This window comes from Ranitomeya variabilis, chromosome 1 (assembly GCF_051348905.1).
Source record: "Ranitomeya variabilis isolate aRanVar5 chromosome 1, aRanVar5.hap1, whole genome shotgun sequence".
Classification (NCBI taxonomy): domain Eukaryota; kingdom Metazoa; phylum Chordata; class Amphibia; order Anura; family Dendrobatidae; genus Ranitomeya; species Ranitomeya variabilis.
In genome coordinates this window covers 1050168129-1050188252 of record NC_135232.1, presented here as the reverse complement: position 1 = coordinate 1050188252, position 20124 = coordinate 1050168129, and the positions used below count along the sequence as shown (strand labels likewise).

The 20124-nt window shown below is 41.3% G+C and overlaps 1 protein-coding gene across 1 annotated transcript in view; it reads left to right on the top strand.

The window, feature by feature from the left end:
* The first annotated feature begins 1309 nt into the window (after window positions 1-1309).
* Window positions 1310-20124, top strand: part of LOC143800062 (uncharacterized) — a 97621-nt gene continuing 78806 nt past the window's right edge. The window contains exons 1-4 of the mRNA XM_077281174.1: window positions 1310-1407; window positions 5115-5172; window positions 5280-5368; window positions 11032-11107. Coding sequence (XP_077137289.1) covers window positions 1310-1407; window positions 5115-5172; window positions 5280-5368; window positions 11032-11107 — 321 coding nt within the window. The remainder of the gene's footprint in view (window positions 1408-5114; window positions 5173-5279; window positions 5369-11031; window positions 11108-20124) is intronic.

Sequence of the window (20124 nt, the reverse complement as noted above, 5' to 3'; positions counted from 1 at the left end):
AATTTACTGAGATAATGATTTTTGGGTTTTCATTGGCTGTAATCCATAATCATCAACATTAACAGAAATAAACACTTGAAATAGATCACTCTGTTTGTAATGACTCTAGATAATATATGAGTTTCACATTTTGTATTGAAGAACTTAAATAAATTAACTTTTTGATGATATTCTAATTTTGTGAGAAGCACCTGTATGTATAACCACTGTGTATATAATATATTGTCTAGTGTGCCCTTAAGGTGATTATATATATAATTTAACCTTGGGCTGCTCTTTTATCTTGATCCACGAATTCACATGTCTGTTTCTTGATTTATTGTTCCATGCTACTGGGGCTGGTTTCTGGCCCAATATAATTCCCATTAATGCACCAGGCTTATATCGATCAAGGAACTGGTGGCTGATAAGGTTCTGTTTCACAGGGGCTAGTGAAAGGGGCCTCCCAGCCTGTCAGAGTTGTGGGCGAGTGTTGTGCCACATCAGTGATAGTGTGGGCCACCTCCACTCACTCCCTGTACCTTCCTGGGCCCATGTGGACAGGGGGTGTCTGTATGATGTAATACTGATGTCACGTGGGGTGGCGAGGTGCGTATTCTTTACAATTGTTATTTGTTTAGAGCACCATTGATTCTATAGTGCTGTACACGAGGATGGGTTACATATAAAAGACAAATAGAAATTACAATTAACAAACTAATAGTAACTGACATATACAGTGGGGAGAGGACCCTGGCGGCCCAATTTTCTACAGGATAATGGGGAAGAAGACAGTAGGTTTGGGAGTTGCAGCAACTCTGATATTGGTCAGGCAGCAGCTCTGGTAGTGGTGAGGTGGCTATGGGGTCATTGAAGACTGCAAGCTGTCCTCAACAGATGTGTTTTCAAATTCCGCTTGAAGGTTCCGAATGTAGGGGATAATCGAATGTGTTGGGACAAAGAATTCTAGAGGATGTAGGATACTCAGGAAAAGTCTTGCAGGCGATTGGATGAGGAACGTATGATTGTGGAGGAGAGAAGGAGGTCTTGGGAGGACCGGAGATTATGTGGTGGGAGATATCGGGAGATTAGTTTAGAGATATATGGGAGAGACAGATTATGGATGGCTTTGTAGGTCAGTATTAGTAGTTTGAAGTGGATATGTTGCAGAATTGGGAGCTAATGAAGGGATTTGCAGAGGGGAGAAGCAGAGGAGTGTTGAGGACAGAGGTGGATTACTCGGGTAGCAGAGTTAAGGACAGGCTGGAGAGGTGCGATGGGGGATGATGTGGCATGTGCTGTTTTGTGCTGCTTCGAGTACTCAACCATCATGACCAGCACTGATGATGCCATCATCAGCGTTACTATCTCATTTCTGTGCCTTCTTGAAAAATCACTTCAGACAATGATGGATGAGGTCGTGGCACAGTAGGAAGAGGGGGAGGAACAGGGACCTATCAGACCAGTCTTCCACATATGGCTCTGAGGATGGGTTCCTGTTTCAACAGCGGCCAGGTACACACAGGATTGTGGGTGGGGGGATACAGAGGACAGCTGCACAATGGTGCTTGCACAACAACCGCTGAGTTGCACGGATTGTTACAAGTGCTGATTAATGGGTGGCAACCCTGCTGGAACCCTGTTACAAGCACAATGTGGGAGCCTTACATTTGTCAGTGGAGCGTGATAAAAAAAATGCAGGAATACAAGCACACGCTGGTAGACATTCTACTGAGACTGTCCTCACCTGACAGCAGGGGCACCACATCGGAAGGGAGGGTTATCATGGTGGAAATGTAGAAAACCTTCCTCAGCACGCCACAACATCCAGCACCACCATCTGATATGGTCAGTAACAGCAGGAGGCAGCATTTTTGTTATTCCTGTGTAGCATCTCACTCGGGATTACCATGTTAAAAAAATGCAACTGACCTCGTTGGTTCCGGTACAGACTAAATATCCTGACATTGCAGTCCCTAGTTCTGCCGGTGGGTATAGAGATAGCCCAAACCAAAGAATTAGTAGATGACAACTTGGACCTAACCTGCTTAAACGGCCATCAAGTTGATTCACGTTCTACAAGAGGAAAAGTCTGCTTAACAAACTAAAAATGTTAAAAAGAGTAAAGTAAATAACACACCCCTGTCCACAGCCAACATGGGCAAGCTCGCATTCCTTAAAATTAACCAGGCATAGATCCCACATGACTTGTCTATACCTTTTTATCTAAATAGAGAAGTATACCGGTTACAGCAAGCCATTGTTAGACTCCACTGCAGTTTGTTCCTTCTATTTGTCATTCCCAATGTTTTGGGATCTCCCCAAATTTAAAATAAAACAAAAAAAAGCAAAACAGCCAGGGTCTTTTGCAGAGTACAGCAAAACAAGCTTTTTTTTGCCGAGTACCCCACAGAGACTTTTTTCAAAGTACTCCCACAGACACAGGTGCAGAGCGACAGTGTTTTTAGGCACATTCACAGTACTCGCACAGAGAAGGTTGCAAAGTACACAGAGGCCTTTTGGCACAGTACTCCCACAGACATAGGTGCAGAATACACTCACAGAGGCTTTTTTTGCAGAGTGTGCACACATAGAACCTAGCACTATCCCTCACGCCAGCTGTGTCCTGTCCCTACACTAATCAGAGCAAAATGGCGGCTACACCCTGGATCCGTCATTTATATAGGCCAGATCACATGTTGCGCCGGCTAATCACTGCCGTGCCAAAACTTGACATGGCTCTGATGGCTCCGGAAGTGCCTAAACGGCCTAAAAGCATGCACAGCCTAAAAGCTTGTTTATTGGCTACTCTGCAACCTTTCAATAAACTTTATCCAGCATCGAACCTGAACAGAAAAACGGACTTCCGGAAAAAAAGTCTGTGTTCAGGAACCCCAAACTTTACAGATCGGGTTCGCTCATCCCTACTCCTCTGTAGCTCTATTAGCCTCTAAAAGTTCTGATAGCAGTAAATTCGAAAATGTTTCAAGAAACTCCTCTGGGAGCCCAACAATGCAAGGGGCTTTCTCACCTGGAATCTTTTTAAGGGCTACTTCTAGTTATTCTAAAGTAGTTGGCCTATCTATCTGATTTTTGCTCTTCATTTCTGCCTCCTCCAGAGTGCACCTAGAAGTATACATATTTTGAGAAAACTCATGCATAATGCACAATGCAGATTTGTCTCCAGCATTCCTGCACCTATTAACAAAATTAGGTTATTTGCGTTTTTTTCATTACGGGTTTGAGTGCATTTTTTTACATGCATTTTATCACATTTTCACTCTGTGGTTTTTGTATTTTTTTGGTATGTCATGTTTTAAATAAAGCTGCTCTCTTTTTGCTACTTCCTGATATTTTGCATTGACAAAATTTTATTGATACAGTTGTATTGTCATAATGCACTACGATGCCATAGGTCACGCATCATGTAGTGTGTGGATGTTACCACTTCGCTATTGCAGGGACAAAAATAAAATAAAACAAAGTTCGTGACACCAGGATGCACTTAATAAACCTCTGGTGCCTGGTAGTGGGATGTAATGTGGTGCACTACAAATAGTCCAGAAAACAGGAGGCCAGAGAGGCTATTGATAAACTTTACTTGTTGCACAAATGCACAGGTTCATCCAGATAAACACAGATTAGCAGAGATTCAATTCCAATGCACCAAATCAGTTACTTTCTGGTATAGTCATGGTGATATAACAATGGTGCAGTGATTCCTGAGTCTTAACTTCTGCTTATGCAAAGACCTAATGTCCTAATCACACAGTTATCTGACATGAGACTGTGGTTTCTGGTTTACAGGAGTTCTGGCTGTCTCTTACCTTCTTCTTCACTTTTCTAGGCAACGCACCGGTACACAAAATGTCTCCTTCTCTCACAATGCTTAGCCAGGACCAGGTCATGTGGTCTAACTAATAATACATATATGAGCCACTTCTATGCACTGAATTCTAAGGTACATTATCTGCAAAGGGAAATGTGAACATTGTGCAAACATAATGAGGTAGCTGCTAGCTCTGCTGCACAGACACTACAATACAACTGTGGGGCATTACATAGTCGTGTGGTTTCCATGTGTTGTTAATTTTGTGCAATTTTATGAAGAAAATCCACAAATAAAACTCAGCACACCCGCAAGATAAATTGGCATGTTATGAATTTTAAACATGCACCATAGGACAGTTTTTAAGCAGTGTAAAAAAATGCTCTGATTTCAATAAATCCTATCCACTTTGCTGTAACTGTAAGGGGATGTTTCCACATTGTGTTTTTGCCTCATTTTTTTCTGCGCAAAATGCAGCATTTTTTGACAGATTTCTGAAATATGCAATTTTTTTTCCTTGCAGATTTAAAGCCGTTTCAAATCTGCAGCATGTCAATTATTCTTTTGTGGCATTTTTCACTCGTTCTAATGAATGGAGGAAAACACATTGCAAAATGCATAAACAATGCAAGCAAAAATCTGTCAAAAATGCAAATCTTCTAATGCAGCGTTTTTCTTGCCAAGAGACCCGGTTTTGCTGTAGAACTGTCTGCAGTAAATACGCAATGTATGTACTTACCTTAAGTGAAAATACGCAGAGTAAAAAACTCACCAAAAATTTATTGTGAGAACTTTACCTTTAGATGTTTTTGATGTAGCTTTTATCCTCAAACGCCCCTACAGATGGTTGCATCAAAATATTTTTTTTTTCTATTGGGAGAATGTTAATTTACATGCTATTTTCCTATGGAGTATACCAGTAACACCACTTTATTCACAACTAATCTCCATAAGGAGGGCTGTCCCTCTCAGCAAAGTTGCATAAAGGATGTTTCATTCAGCTAGCAAACATTACACTACACTGATGAGGGGCAAATACCCTGAAACAACTGTCAACAGAAACAGGTTTGTGTCAATCAATAGTTATGTTACAAAGCTTGCTAATTGTAGTACACTGAATTACATGGTAGCTGCCTCCAGTCGCTGGTGCAAGCGAGATATTTTATTTTGTTCCTGGGAGATGGCAATTTCGCATACATCAGGTTGATACAAATGTTTGCTTGTTGTTCTAAGAACATCCGGGAAACTAAAGTTAATTCTCAGTACCCAAACAGCTATTCCCTTTATTTGTCCTGTTTCTTTCTAGAAATAAAAATGAGAAGCTGAGTCCAGCTGGAACTGACCTTCTGAAAGGTTTGACTGTGGTAAGTTGATATGTCAAAAATGACTGGAAAACACTGATATCACTATTTTTGGCTGATTAATTTATTATGCAATTCTAAAAAATATATACTTTCATGCTTCACTGTAGGATGATTCTCTTCTGGATGAAGTAGTTGAAGAAATAATGAGTCCCAACTTATCACTCCTTCCCCAAAAGATGAATTCTGGGACAGCACGGTATCCTTTCACCGTTTGTAATGTAATGTGTACAATATATATATATATATATATATATACAGCTCTGGCAAAAATTAAGAGACCACTGCAAAATTTTCAGTTTGTCTGATTTTTCTTTCTATAGATATATTTTTGAGTAAAATGTAAATTGTTCTTTTATTCTATACTAGATGGTGGCCCGATTCTAACTCATCGGGTATTCTAGAATATGTATGTATGTCGCACTTAGCACAGCCACGTAGTATATAGCAGCCACGTAGTATATAGCAGCCACATAGTATATAGCACAGCCCACGTAACACAGACAGCAACGTAGTATATAGCACAGCCACATAGTATATAGCAGCCACGTAGTATATAGCAGCCACATAGTATATAACACAGCCCACATAATATATAGCACAGTCCACGTAATATATAGCACAGCCCACGCAGTATATAACACAGCCCACATAGTATATAGCAGTCACACAGTATATAACACAGCCCATGTAGTATATAGCAGTGTGGGCACCATATCCTTGTTAAAAGAAAAATTAAAATAAAAAATAGTTATATACTCACCCTCCGGCGTCCACCGAAGCTGTCCCAATGCGCGCGATGCTGCCGCCAGCTTCCGTTCCCAGTGATGCATTGCGAAATTACCCAGATGAGTTAGTGGTCTCGTGAGACCGCTAAGTCATCATCTGGGTAATTTCGCAATGCATCACTGGGAACGGAAGCTGGTGGCAGCATCACACGCATCGGTGGACGGCGGAAGGTGAGAATAGTACAATTTTTTATTTTTTTTTATTATTTTTAACATATCTTTTTACTATTGATGCTGCATAGGCAGCATCAATAGTAAAAAGTTGGTCCAGGATGGGGCGACACATTGCCACTGACTGGAGGGGAGTAGGGAGGGGGCACTGACTTGAAAGTAGGGAGGGGCCAATTCACGGCCGGACTAAGCCTGTCACTGACTGGTCGCGGCCGGATGGCCGCGACCAATCAGCGACTTGGGATTTCCGCGACAGACAGACAAACAGACAGAAGTGCCCCTTAGACGATTATATAGATAGAAGCTAATGACAGCATGTCTCCGAAGTTTCAAGCAATAAATTTTGGATTTATTTTTTGAAAATGTGAAGTGGTCAAAATAACAAAAAAATGCATTGCTTGCAGACCACAAATAATGCAAAAAAAATAAGTTCATAATCATTTAGCAACAACAATACTAATGTTTTAACTCAGGAAGAGTTTAGAAATCAATATTTTGTGGACTAATCATGATTTTTAATCACAGCTTTCATCATGCGTCTTGGCATGCTTTCCACCAGTCTTTCACACTGCTTTTGGGTGACCTTATGGCACTCCTGGTACAAAAATGTAAGCAGTTCTTCTTTGTTTGATGGCTTGTGACTATCCATCTTCCTCTTGATTACATTCCAGAGGTTTTCAATGGGGTTCATGTCTAGAGATTGGGCTGGCCATGACAGGGATTTGATGTGATAGTTCTTCATTCACACCTTGATTGACCTAGCTGTGTGGCATGGCGCATTGTCCTGCTGGAAAAACCAGTCCTCAGAGTTGGGGAACATTGCCTGAGCAGAAGGAATCAACTGTTTTTCTCATTGCTTCAATCAGAAGCAAAGGAGAGGCAGGCTGAAGTTTGCCAAAGACCATAAGGATTGGACCATAGAGGACTGGAGTAAGGTATTCTTCTCTGATGAGTCTAATTTTCAGCTTTGCCCAACACCTGGTCATCTAATAGTTAGACGGAGACCCGGAGAGGTGTAGAAGGCACAGTGTCTTGCACCCACTGTGAAATTCGGTGGAGGATCGGTGATGATCTGGGGATGCTTCTGCAAGGCTGGAATTGGGCAGGTTGTTCTTTGCGAAGGATGTAAGAATCAAGCCGCATACAAGGTTATCCTGGAGAAACAGTTGATTCCGTCTGCTCAGGCAATGTTCCCCAACTCTGAGGACTGGTTTTTCCAGCAGGACAATGCGCCATGCCACACAGCTAGTTCAATCAAGGTGTGGATGAAGGGCCACCACATTAAATCTCTGTCATGGCCATCCTAATCTCTAGACCTGAACCCCATTGAAAACCTCTGGAATGTTATCAAGAGGAAGATGGATAGCCACAAGCCATCAAACAAAAAAGTACTGCTTACATTTTTGTACCAGAAGTGGCATAAGGTCACCCAAAAGTAGTGTGAAAGACTGGTGGAAAGCATGCCAAGACGCATGAAAGCTGTGAGTAAAAATCATGGTTATTCCACAAAATATTGATTTCTGAACTCTTCCTGAGTTAAAACATTAGTATACACTCACCGGCCACTTTATTAGGTACACCATGCTAGTAACGGGTTGGACCCCCTTTTGCCTTCAGAACTGCCTCAATTCTTCGTGGCATAGATTCAACAAGGTGCTGGAAGCATTCCTCAGAGATTTTGGTCCATATTGACATGATGGCATCACACAGTTGCCGCAGATTTGTCGGCTGCACATCCCAAAGATGCTCCATACAAGGCAGGATGGATCCATGCTTTCATGTTGTTTACGCCAAATTCTGACCCTACCATCCGAATGTCGCAGCAGAAATCGAGACTCATCAGACCAAGCAACGTTTTTCCAATCTTCTACTGTCCAATTTCGATGAGCTTGTACAAATTGTAGCCTCAGTTTCCTGTTCTTAGCTGAAAGGAGTGGTACCCGGTGTGGTCTTCTGCTGCTGTAGCCCATCTGCCTCAAAGTTCAACGCACTGTGCGTTCAGAGATGCTCTTAGGCCTACCTTGGTTGTAACGGGTGGCGATTTGAGTCACTGTTGCCTTTCTATCAGTTCGAACCAGTCTGCCCATTCTTCTCTGACCTCTGGCATCAACAAGGCATTTCCGCCCACAGAACTGCCGCTCACTGGATTTTTTTTCTTTTTCGGACCATTCTCTGTAAACCCTAGAGATGGTTGTGCGTGAAAATCCCAGTAGATCAGCAGTTTCTGAAATACTCAGACCAGCCCTTCTGGCACCAACAACCATGCCACGTTCAAAGGCACTCAAATCACCTTTCTTCCCCATACTGATGCTCGGTTTGAACTGCAGGAGATTGTCTTGACCATGTCTACATGCCTAAATGCACTGAGTTGCCGCCATCTGATTGGCTGATTAGAAATTAAGTGTTAACAAGAAGTTGGACAGGTGTACCTAATAAAGTGGCCAGTGAGTGTATATATACAGTATGTATATATACACAGTACAGACCAAACGTTTGGACACACCTTCTCATTTAAAGATTTTTCTGTATTTTCATGACTATGAAAATTGTACATTCACACTGAAGGCATCAAAACTATGAATTAACACATGTGGAAATATATACTTAACAAAAAAGTGTTAAACAACTGAAATTTTGTCTTATATTCTAGGTTCTTCGAAGTAGCCACCTTTTGCTTTGATGACTGCTTTGCACACTCTTGGCATTCTCTTGATGAGCTTCAAGAGGTAGTCACCGGGAATGGTTCTCCCTTCACAGGTGTGCCCTGTCAGGTTTAATAAGTTGTGTTGTGCAGAAGTCTGGTGGATACACAGCTGATAGTCCTACTGAATAGACTGTTAGAATTTGTATTATGGCAAGAAAAAAGCAGCTAAGTAAAGAAAAAACAGTGGCCATCATTACTTTAAGAAATGAAGGTCAGTCAGTCCGAAAAATTGGGAAAACTTTGAAAGTGTCCCCAAGTGCAGTGGCAAAAACCATCAAGCGCTACAAAGAAACTGGCTCACATGAGGACCACCCCAGGAAAGGAAGACCAAGAGTCACCTCTGCTTCTGAGGATAAGTTTATCCGAGTCACCAGCCTCAGAAATCGCAGGTTAACAACAGCTCAGATTAGAGACCAGGTCAATGCCACACAGAGTTCTAGCAGCAGACACATCTCTACAACAACTGTTAAGAGGAGACTTTGTGCATCAGGCCTTCATGGTAAAATAGCTGCTAGGAAACCACTGCTAAGGACAGGCAACAAGCAGAAGAGACTTGTTTGGGCTAAAGAACACAAGGAATGGACATTAGACCAGTGGAAATCTGTGCTTTGGTCTGATGAGTCCAAATTTGAGATCTTTGGTTCCAACCACAGTGTCTTTGTGCGATGACGAAATGGTGAACGGATGGACTCTACATGCCTGGTTCCCACCGTGAAGCATGGAGGAGGAGGTGTGATGGTGTGGGGGTGCTTTGCTGGTGACACTGTTGGGGATTTATTCAAAATTGAAGGCATAATGAACCAGAATGGCTATCACAGCATCTTGCAGCGGCATGCTATTCCATCCGGTTTGCGTTTAGTTGGACCATCATTTATTTTTCAACAGGACAATGACCCCAAACACACCTCCAGGCTGTGTAAGGGCTATTTGACCAAGAAGGAGAGTGATGGGGTGCTACGCCAGATGACCTGGCCTCCACAGTCACCAGACCTGAAACCAATCGAGATGGTTTGGGGTGAGCTGGACCGCAGAGTGAAGGCAAAAGGGCCAACAAGTGGTAAGCATCTCTGGGAACTCCTTCAAGATTGTTGGAATACCATTTCTGGTGACTACCTCTTGAAGCTCATCAAGAGAATGCCAAGAGTGTGCAAAGCAGTCATCAAAGCAAAAGGTGACTACTTTGAAGAACCTAGGCTATAAGACATAATTTCAGTTGTTTCACACTTTTTTGTTAAGTATATAATTCCACATGTGTTAATTCATAGTTTTGATGCATTCAGTGTGAATGTACAATTTTCTTAGTCATGAAAATACAGAAAAATCTTTAAATGAGGTGTGTCCAAACTTTTGGTCTGTACTGTATATAGATTAATATAATATATTGAAAGTTTTAAGCAGGTATATAAAAATGCTGCAAAGTAAGAAAATAGAAGTGTTCGTTTATTTTTATCAATTAACTATATTCAATGTGTATGAACAAAAGAGAAATCAAATCAATATTTGATGTGACCGCCCTTTGCCTTCAAACCATCAAAGCATCAATTCTTCTAGAAGCACAGTTTTAGAAGGAACTCAGGAGGTTGTTCCAAACATATTGAAGAACTAACCAAAGGTCTTCTGTGGATGTATCCTTGCAGCAATCCTTTGGCCTCTTCATGTAATCCCACAATGACTTGATGATGTTGAGTTCAGGGCTCTTCGGGGCCTTATCTTCTCAGGATTTTTTGTTCTTTATCTTTATGCTAGATGCTTTGTTTTTTTTCCTGCTGCAGAATATATTTGGAGCCAATCAGATGCCTCACTGATGGTATTCCATTTTGGATAAGTATCTGACTTTATATCTGAGCACTGAGGATGGTCACACCTTTATTCCTGACCAAAACCCCATGCTGGCTTTTGCAATGCATCTCCAAACTTGACGCATGATCAATACATGCAATACATAGCAATACATGAAGCCGCATGCTCCGCTCCTGAGTGATGGCGGCAATGCCTGGTATTAACATGCGAGACTCGTCCTATTTCTCGCATGTGTGATCCCGGCCTAAGGAAGATATTTCAAGTAAGCTTCTCAAGTTCACTGTTTCTAGGAATCTTGACAGGACCCTAAAGTCGTACTCTCGGTTTTTATTGCAATCATTTATGACGTTAAGTAAATGTACACAATTAGTTATTTTTCTTTAATTAAACTTTTATAAGACAAATGCAAAGAAGAAGGTTAGAAGCATCTATAGATCACACTATTCTTCTTATAGAAGAAGAAATTATCCTTGAGGTCAGTATTCCTTACTATTCCAAAAATAGGGCTGATATGGATTAATAATACTATTCTTATATACCTACTATGATAAAATTCCTGAACTAATACAGTATAGCTTAACATGCTCAATAACATCTTAGGAGAGCTCATATTTCATAAGTCTGGGATTTTTAAGAATGTTTAGGTGACTTTTTTTTTTAGCAATGTAGGAAGTTTTACGATTTTAATTTACTTGGATTTTTTTACATTTCATAACATAATTAAAATAAGATTAAATGTGTAAATATTTTAGCTTACCAAGAAAATGGATCCTATACCCATGTTAACCACCCAAAAGCACAAAAGAGAGAGAAGGAAAGCAAGAAAAAAGAAACTTGATTTTCTTCCCAGATTACAACTACGGTGGTGCGTCCTAATAGTGGATGTAGAAGAAGTTCAGCAGATAATCATGTTGTTACTAAAAAAAAATCTCTATACAAAGACCAACACTGACATTACTGCCATATAGTGACCAAATAGTGGTAGAATTCAGTCCTGCAGAGCATAAGAGATTACAGTACGTTTACAGATAGTGACTTAAGTCTGACGTTCTTTCTGATGGAATCGTTCACTTTTCCCGTCTTTTCCATCTGGCTCAGACCAACATGACAACTTCTTCCGGTCAGTACTTGTCTGCAGAGATTATAGCAAAGACACAAATGACTTCTCACATTTCCAGCACCGACCCCATCTATCCCCAACCTGCACAAACTTGTTATCCTTTTGATAACAATACATTACTGAGAGACAGTAATGTATTGTACAGCTGCAGCACTGAAGATGAGGCTGCTATGACCTGTAGTAAAAAGATGGGTCTAAGAGACTGGTCCAGTGTGAAGGCCTCCTTGACCTATCCTGATTAAAATTCTTAATTTCAGAATCGAGACACAATCCTGAGGAAGGCACGTGATCTGCCAGATATTACTCTTGGAGGTAGAAAGGTCTCGTTTTTTCTGGATTTTTCAGTGGAAGTACAGTGCAAGACGTCCATGTTCCTTGACATTAGAAGAAGAATGTGTGCACTGAGTCTACAATACTCCATGATTTACCCTGCCAAGTTGAGAGTTGCTGTGCTGGGTTCCACTACATTTTTTGAAACCATAAAGTGAAAAACTGCATACAATTGTGCAGGTTTGCCTGCTTGAGATAGTCCAGCTCCTTAGTTCTTTAACAAAGGTACACAATCCTGGAGGTCTACACACCTCCACACACAGACCATGTATGAGACAAACGGGTCCCATTTTATCATGTGGCCTAGGGGTGGAGATATGGTGACCAGCTGTCCCACTCAACTCTTCAGCTGCTCACAAGAAACCCAGGCCTACCATGGCCGCTTAACACCTCTTAGTGCTATGTGTACCAGAGTATTACTCCATTATACCTCAAACACCATACCTATTCTCCCTTCCACCACGATCTCGCTTTTTCCCACTTATGTTGGATGTACCCTTCCCCTGTTTTAACCAGCTGTTTTACAACGCTTGGCCCACACCTGTCAGTCACCTGTCAGTAAATTAACAATCTGTATTTCCTGAGATAGTGTGGTTAGACTCCAGAATTAGCACAAACGATTTAGATGCTGAAATGTGGACTTCTGGATAGTCAACACATTTAGCATAAGCGATTTAGATGCTGAAATGTATACTGCTGGCTGGACCACACAATTTGCACAAAGGATTTAGATTCTGAAATGTGTATTCCTGGCTGGACCACAATGTTAGCTCAAACTATTTTGATTCTGAAATGTGGCCTGTTTCCTGCACGAGAATATTACCACAAACAATTTTTATTATGAAATTTGGCTTCCTGCCTGCAACCCAATATTACCCCAAACAATTTTGATTAGGAAATGCGACCTTGTGCCTGCACCACAATACTAGCTCAGACGATTTTGACTAGGAAATGTGGCCTGGTGCCTGAACAGAAATATTAGCCCAAACGATTTATATTAGGAAATGTGGCCTCCTGCCTGCAACATAGTATTAGTCCAAACAAATTAGATTAACAAATGTGAACTCCTGCCTGCACAACACTATTACCACAAACTAGTTAGATGCTGGAAGGTCAATTTCACACAGAATCCCATCTAGCTGAATTAGCTGACAATAAACTGCCTAACTATCTGACAACTTGCAGGAGCAGCCTCTCTGCACTATTACACTGACAGAATGGCGATAGAAAACATGTCCGCTTTTTATATGGAGAAGGACACGTGACTTTGGCAGCGAAAGACAGAAGCCCTTGTGTCTGGACGTTGTGGATGGTTTCTGATCTCTGATTGGCTGCCGGAATCACAAAGATCATTTAAAAAAGAATACCGTTCTCTGCTTCCCTGACCTCTTCCCACCCTCTCCCCTCATAAAACACGTCCCCCTGCTCATCATGCAGCACCACTATTCTAGCCAAAGTCCTAATAAAAGCAATAGTGGATACACAATAATTTACCAAACTGTGCCCGAATTTTGCCAACTTTGAGGGAAAATTCCCTGGAATCCGAGCACGAATCCGAATGAGCTACATTCATGCTGAATTTGAGATTGCGAACATTTTCGAACACGTTGGACTTTAGATGCCTCCCGCTTTTGAGAATCCGTCCCCAGATTAGACTCCTAGTTTAGAGTAGGTTGCCTTCCCAAGGAACCGTTGACCCCATGGTAACTTTTGACCAGTCCGACAAGGTCACCATTGTTCTTTGGGATCTGCATTGTCTGCATTGGCCTCGGAAGGGAGTGCATGAACCAGTTCATTAAAACTCGCTCTACCATCTGCTCTGGGGTAGAGAACTGCAACAATTTTTGGATGAGATGCAGTAGATCAAACATTTGGGAGCGAGGGAATTTGTCCCGGTGATATGTCCAGCAGTTTTCCCGTTGTGCCCTAACAATCATTGTTACTCCCAAACACACCAAAAATTTCTGTTTTTAATTTTTCATATTGTTTGGCATCCTGTAAGGCTAAATCATAATAGGCCTCTTGTGGCTCCCCCATTAAGTATGGCACCATGACGTCCGCCCACTGCTCTGGCTAGAGTTTCTCCCTATCGACCATTTCAAAAACTGCTAAACAGGTTTCTATATTGTTACCTGGGGTCATTTTCTGCTCTCCTCACCACATTTTGGACAGAGAAATCAGTAGTTGACCTTGGAGTCACAGCTGCCGCTGTGCAACGCACGAACTGTGCGAGTAGTTCAATCTGCTGCTGCTGCTGTTTTTGATGCTTGATCTGTTGCTGCTGTTGCTGGAGTTGTTGCATAAGCAGCTTATTTGTTTCCTGTTGTGCCAGCTGTTGTTGATTCTACTGTTACCTTAGCTGTTGCTTCTGTAGCTGTTGTTAGTGCTGCTGCTGGGCTTGCACCAGGTGTTTAATCAGGTCCTCCGTGCAGTCAGATGTTCCTTTCTGGCTTATAGTCACCTTCACCCAAGACATGCAGTACTTGTGTAGCAGTCACACGTGTTCCTGGTACGCTGCCCGTTATACCAAAAATGCAACAAGGTTACTCACTTGGGAATGGAATGAGGTATCACAGGAACCATTTCTATTTAAAAGTAAGGCTTTTTTTCACATCAGAGGCCTTGTCCAGCACAAAAAGAAACATAAGGTGAAGGGGGCGTGGTCATGCACTTGTATTGAGTAGACATGCATGTGAAGACCTCCTAGTATCCTGCTATAAAATCCTGAGATAATGATATCCCTTGACACACTAAATCACTCTCTGCCTGCTACAGAGGATGAAAGCCGACAGCTGTGTGGAGGGGCACAAGCTTTTGAGGCTGAGAGCGATGGGGACAGTAGAGAGGCCTTGGCGTTTGGCATGCGAAGGGAAGCAGTGGCCATCTTGGAAATCTGGAATCAGTGCTCAAAGCAAAACTGTAAGGGAGACATGGTGGAGGAAGTATATTTCTACACTTGCCGCAGTAGAGAAAATGCTGTGAGTTCTGGTGTCCAGAGAAAGTGTGACTTGAGAGTAAAGGGTAAACAAGCTGCCGGAAGGAAAGCTGTAGAGTGTGCGTCCTTGGGTCCTAAAGTCCTCAGCATTCTATTTCTGCAACTTGTGTGAAACTCTGTGAGGAAGCCATAGAGAAAAAAATTGTCCCTAGTGCAGAGGGGTGGCTGAGGCAATGACTGTAAAGCTGCTATGACCTGTAGTGAAAAGATAGGTCAGAAAGATGCGGGACAGTGTACCAACTCCCAAGATGGCACTCATGAATCTAGTGGAATGAGGAAAAAAGATGTGCTGGGAGACATTGCAGCAAGTTTGGCCAAATTTGCACATAGAAGGCCTGCTGGTACACCTGATCCACAGCAGTCAGGGTCAAATTTACAGGGGGTGCAGAAGTTAACACCAACAGGATCCCACTATTCAGCTCTAGTGGTGGAAGAAGGAGCAGATGATGATACCCTGACACTGACCCGATCTGTTTCAACATCTTCAAATGTGGTAAAATCTCCCAAGGAAAAAGGACACTAGTCCTGGTGAAACAACCCTGGATGATGTTAAAAAACCACAAAAAGGTGGTGAAAAAGTGGAGAAAATGAGAAAAGGTGGAGAAAATGAAGGGAAGGGATCCAGACAGGTTTATCAAAAAGTGTCTGTTGGAGAATTTTGGAAAAGAGTCTCTCTCCTCGTTATTAGCAGTAAAGAGAGCTCACAGAGTCCCTACGAGACCGGTCCCAGTGGGAACGCCTCCTTGACCTATCCTGATTAAAATCCTTAATTTCAAAGATTTTGACACAATCCTGAGGAAGGCACGTGGTCTGCCAGATATTACTCTTGGAGGCCAAAAGGTCTATTTTTTTCTGGATTTTTCAGTGAAAGTACAGTGGAAGAGGTCCATGTTCCTTGACATTAAAAGAAGAATGTGTACACTGGGTCTTCGATACTCCATGATTTAACCTGCCAAGTTGAGACTTGTGCTGGGTTCCACTACATTTTTTGAAAACATAAAGTGAAAAAGTGCAAATAATAATGCAGGTTTGCCTGCTTGAGATAGTTCAGCTCCTTAGTCCTTTAGCAAAGGCACATAATCCTGGAGGTCTACACACCTTCACACACAGACCATGTGTGAGACAAGGTCCCATTTTATCATGTTGCTTAGGGGTGGAGATATGGGGAGCAGCAATAAACTCAAGCCTGTCATGGCCACTTAACCCCTCTTAGTACTATGTGTACTAGAGCATTACTCCAGGTTTATATCACAGAGGATATCCACCTCTGTGATACATATTTCCCATCCACTATGTGTCCGGCAGCCACCTTACAATAATATATAATATAATTTTTTTATGTACATTTTCTAACTGTGAGTTACCATTCCTACTGGGCACTGGTTGAAAAGATTGTCTAAAGATAATTTATAGAGCAAAATGTATGGTAAAATAATTGGCAAAAAAAAGTCAATACCATGGCTAAGAATGTGGGTGGCACTAGCAGCAGCAGAAGCACCACCACCATTACTGGCACCAGTTGTCCTTGAAGTAATATAGCCAAATGCAGGTCACAATTGTCTTCATTTACATCCAGTAAACTTATTATTGTGGAGGAAGCAGAGCGTATTGTGGAATATATGGCACACCACTCGTCTCAGTCACAACATCATGATTTTGAGTCCGTGTTCAGCACAGATAGGTCTGCCTGATCATAAAAATCTATGGAGGATCATTTTTGAAAAATCTTTGTTTAAAAAAAAAAAAAAAAAGCATGAAAAGTCTGTTGGTGCAGTGTTTTATAAATGAGCTGTTGGTCACTACCAGGATATAATCTATTTTTATAGTGAGGGCAATTGAAGTTATTAAGGCTGTGTTTTTGTTAAAGAAGTTGAAAGCGCTTCTCACTAAATTAAAATATCATCAAAGGGTTAATTTATTTCAGTTCTTCAATACAAAAAGGGAAACTCATCTATTATATCGAGTCATTACAAACAGAGTGATCTATTTCAAGTGTTTATTTCTGTGAATGTTGATGATTATGGATTACAGTCAGTGAAAACTCAAAAGTCATTATCTCAGTAAATTAAAATACTTTATAACACCAGCTTGAAAAAAAAATATTTTAAAATCTGAAATGTTGGCCTACTGAAATGTATGTTCAGTAAATGCACTCTATACTTGGTCGGGCTCCTTTTGCATCAATAAATTTGTTTCAATCTTGTTTCCCAGGGAGCATTTCCTGGCCTACAAGACTTTCTACAGCAGCTTGACAATGAGAAAAATTACCCATAGATATACTTAACTCAATAAAATATATAAATATGCAGCAAATTCTTACATCCCACCCTATTGGTGAATGCAGGCAGCTGCAAACACTGAACACTATATGTGAAATTTATAATTGCCTAAGGCCTATTTGTACCTACATTTTTGCAAAGTTTTTTCAACTTTGTGCCAATTTTCTACATGGGCTAACAGGAGGCCAACTACGGACCAACAGATTAATTATAGATAGTGTTGAGCGATACCATCCGATACTTGAAAGTATCGGTATCGGAAAGTATCGGCCGATACCGGCAAAGTATCGGATCTAATCCGATACCGATACCCGATACCAATACAAGTCAATGGGACACCAAGTATCGGATGGTATCCTTGATGGTTCCCAGGGTCTGAAGGAGAGGAAACTCTCCTTCAGGCCCTGGGATCCATATCAATGTGTAAAAGAAAGAATTAAAATAAAAAATAGGGATATACTCACCCTCCGACGCAGCCTGGACTTTACCGCCGTAACCGGGAGCCGTTGTACCTAAGAATGCGCGCTTGAAGGGCCTTAGATGAGGTCACTGCGCTCTGATTGGTCCGTAGCGGTCGCGTGACCGCTACGCGACCAATCACAAAGCAGTGACGTCACCTAAGGTCTTTCAAGCGCTTGAAATACCTTAGAAGACGTCCGCAGCTTCTGATTGGTCGCGTAGCGGTCGCGTGACCGCTACGCGACCAATCACAATGCAGTGACGTCTTCTAAGGTATTTCAAGCGTCACTGCTTTGTGATTGGCCGCTACGGACCAATCAGAGCGCAGTGACCTCATCTAAGGCCCTGCAAGCGCGCATTCTTAGGTACAACGGCTCCCGGTTACGGCGGTAAAGTCCAGGAGCCGCCGGAGAGGTGAGTATATCCCTATTTTTTATTTTAATTCTTTATTTTACACATTGATATTAATCCCGATACCGATTCCCGATACCACAAAAGTATCGGATCTCGGTATCGGAATTCCGATACCCGCAAGTATCGGCCGATACCCGATACTTGCGGTATCGGAATGCTCAACACTAATTATAGATTAGAAAGCTAACACGGTACCAAGATATACTGTATATCTTTCCTGTATCAAAATGGAAGAACGCAGGCATGTTTGTCTAATCTGTCACCACCCCTTTAATAAAACGAATTATATAAGATTTATATGTGACTTAGAAGAACATCTTAGACTGCATCTACACATTGCTGTTGCAGAAATTTTTTCATTGTGATTTTCCAAAATCAGGGCAAAAACATTGCGATTCTACTGTGATAGTGGCAGAAAAACTGCACTGCAGCTACAACATGTAAATTTAGTCCTAGATTTGCAAATAATATATAGGTAATTAAGAAACATGTTAATGTATAGCTCACTGACTACAGATGTAAGATTATACATGGCAACCACATTTTATCTTGGTTACAGACATGTACAGTGGCATGTAAAAGTTCATGCACCCCTGGGCAAAATGACTGTTATTGAGAACAGTTATGCCAGCTGAAGATGAAATGATCTCTAAAAGGGCTAAAGTTAAAAATTACACATTTGCTTTATATTTTAGGGAAAAAAAGAGAAAAATTATATATATATATATATATATATATATATATATATATATATATATACATATATACATTTTTTACATTTTGAAAGTTACAAAAAGGAAAATAGGCTGATGCAAAAGTTTGGGCACCCTGCATGATTAGTAACTAGTTGCATCCCCTTTTTCAAGCATCACAGCTTGTAAATGCTTTTTTGAAGCCAGTGATCTGTGGGATTTTCATCCATTCCTCCTTGGAAAATTCTTCAATTTCTGTGAGATTCCTGGGTTGTCTTGCATGCTCTGGTATTTTGAGGTCTAGCCACAGATTTTCAATGATGGGAACTGTGAGGGATATTGTAAAACCTTCAACTTGTGTCGTTTGAGGTAGTTTATTGTGGATTTTGATGTGTGTTTAGGATCATTATCCATTTGTAGAAGCCATTCTCTTTTCAGCCTCAGCTTTTTTACAGATGGTGTTATGTTCTCATCAAGAATTTGCTGAAATTTCATTGAATCCATTCTTCTGAAATGTTCCCCAAGACATTGGCTGCAACACAACCCCAAAGCATGATTGATCATCTCCCTTGCTTAATGGTTAGCGAGATGTTCTTCTCTTGAAATTCTGTGCCCTTTTTTTCCACACATACTGTACCTTTGATCATTGTGGCCTAAGAGTTCTATTTTAACCTCATCAGTCCACAGGACTTGTTTCCAAAATGCATAAGGCTTGTTTAGATGTTCTTGTGCAGACTTCTGATTCTGAGTTTTATGGTGAGGATGCAGGAGAGGTTTTCTCCTGATGACTGTTCCATGATGGCCATATTTGTGCAGGTGTCTCTGAACAGTACAACAATGTACCACAATTCTCAAAGTCTTCTAAATCTTTATGAAGTTCTTTTATAGTCAAGCAGGGTTTTGATTTTACTCTCTTGCAATCCTACTAGCAGCTGTCAGTGAAATTTTGCTTGGTCTTCCAGACCTTATCTTTACCTCCACTGATCCTGTTACCTGCCATTTTTTTTATTACATTTTGAACTTATGAAAGGTCAACTTGAAAATGCTATACTATCTTTTTACAGCCTTCTCCTGCTTTGTGGGCCTCCACCATTTTCATTTTCATAGTGCTAGGCAGCTGCTTAGAAGAACTAATGGCTGCAGTCTTTTGGCACAAGGTTAGAGAAGGCTTCGTTTTTATAAAGCTGGAAAATTTGCATCACC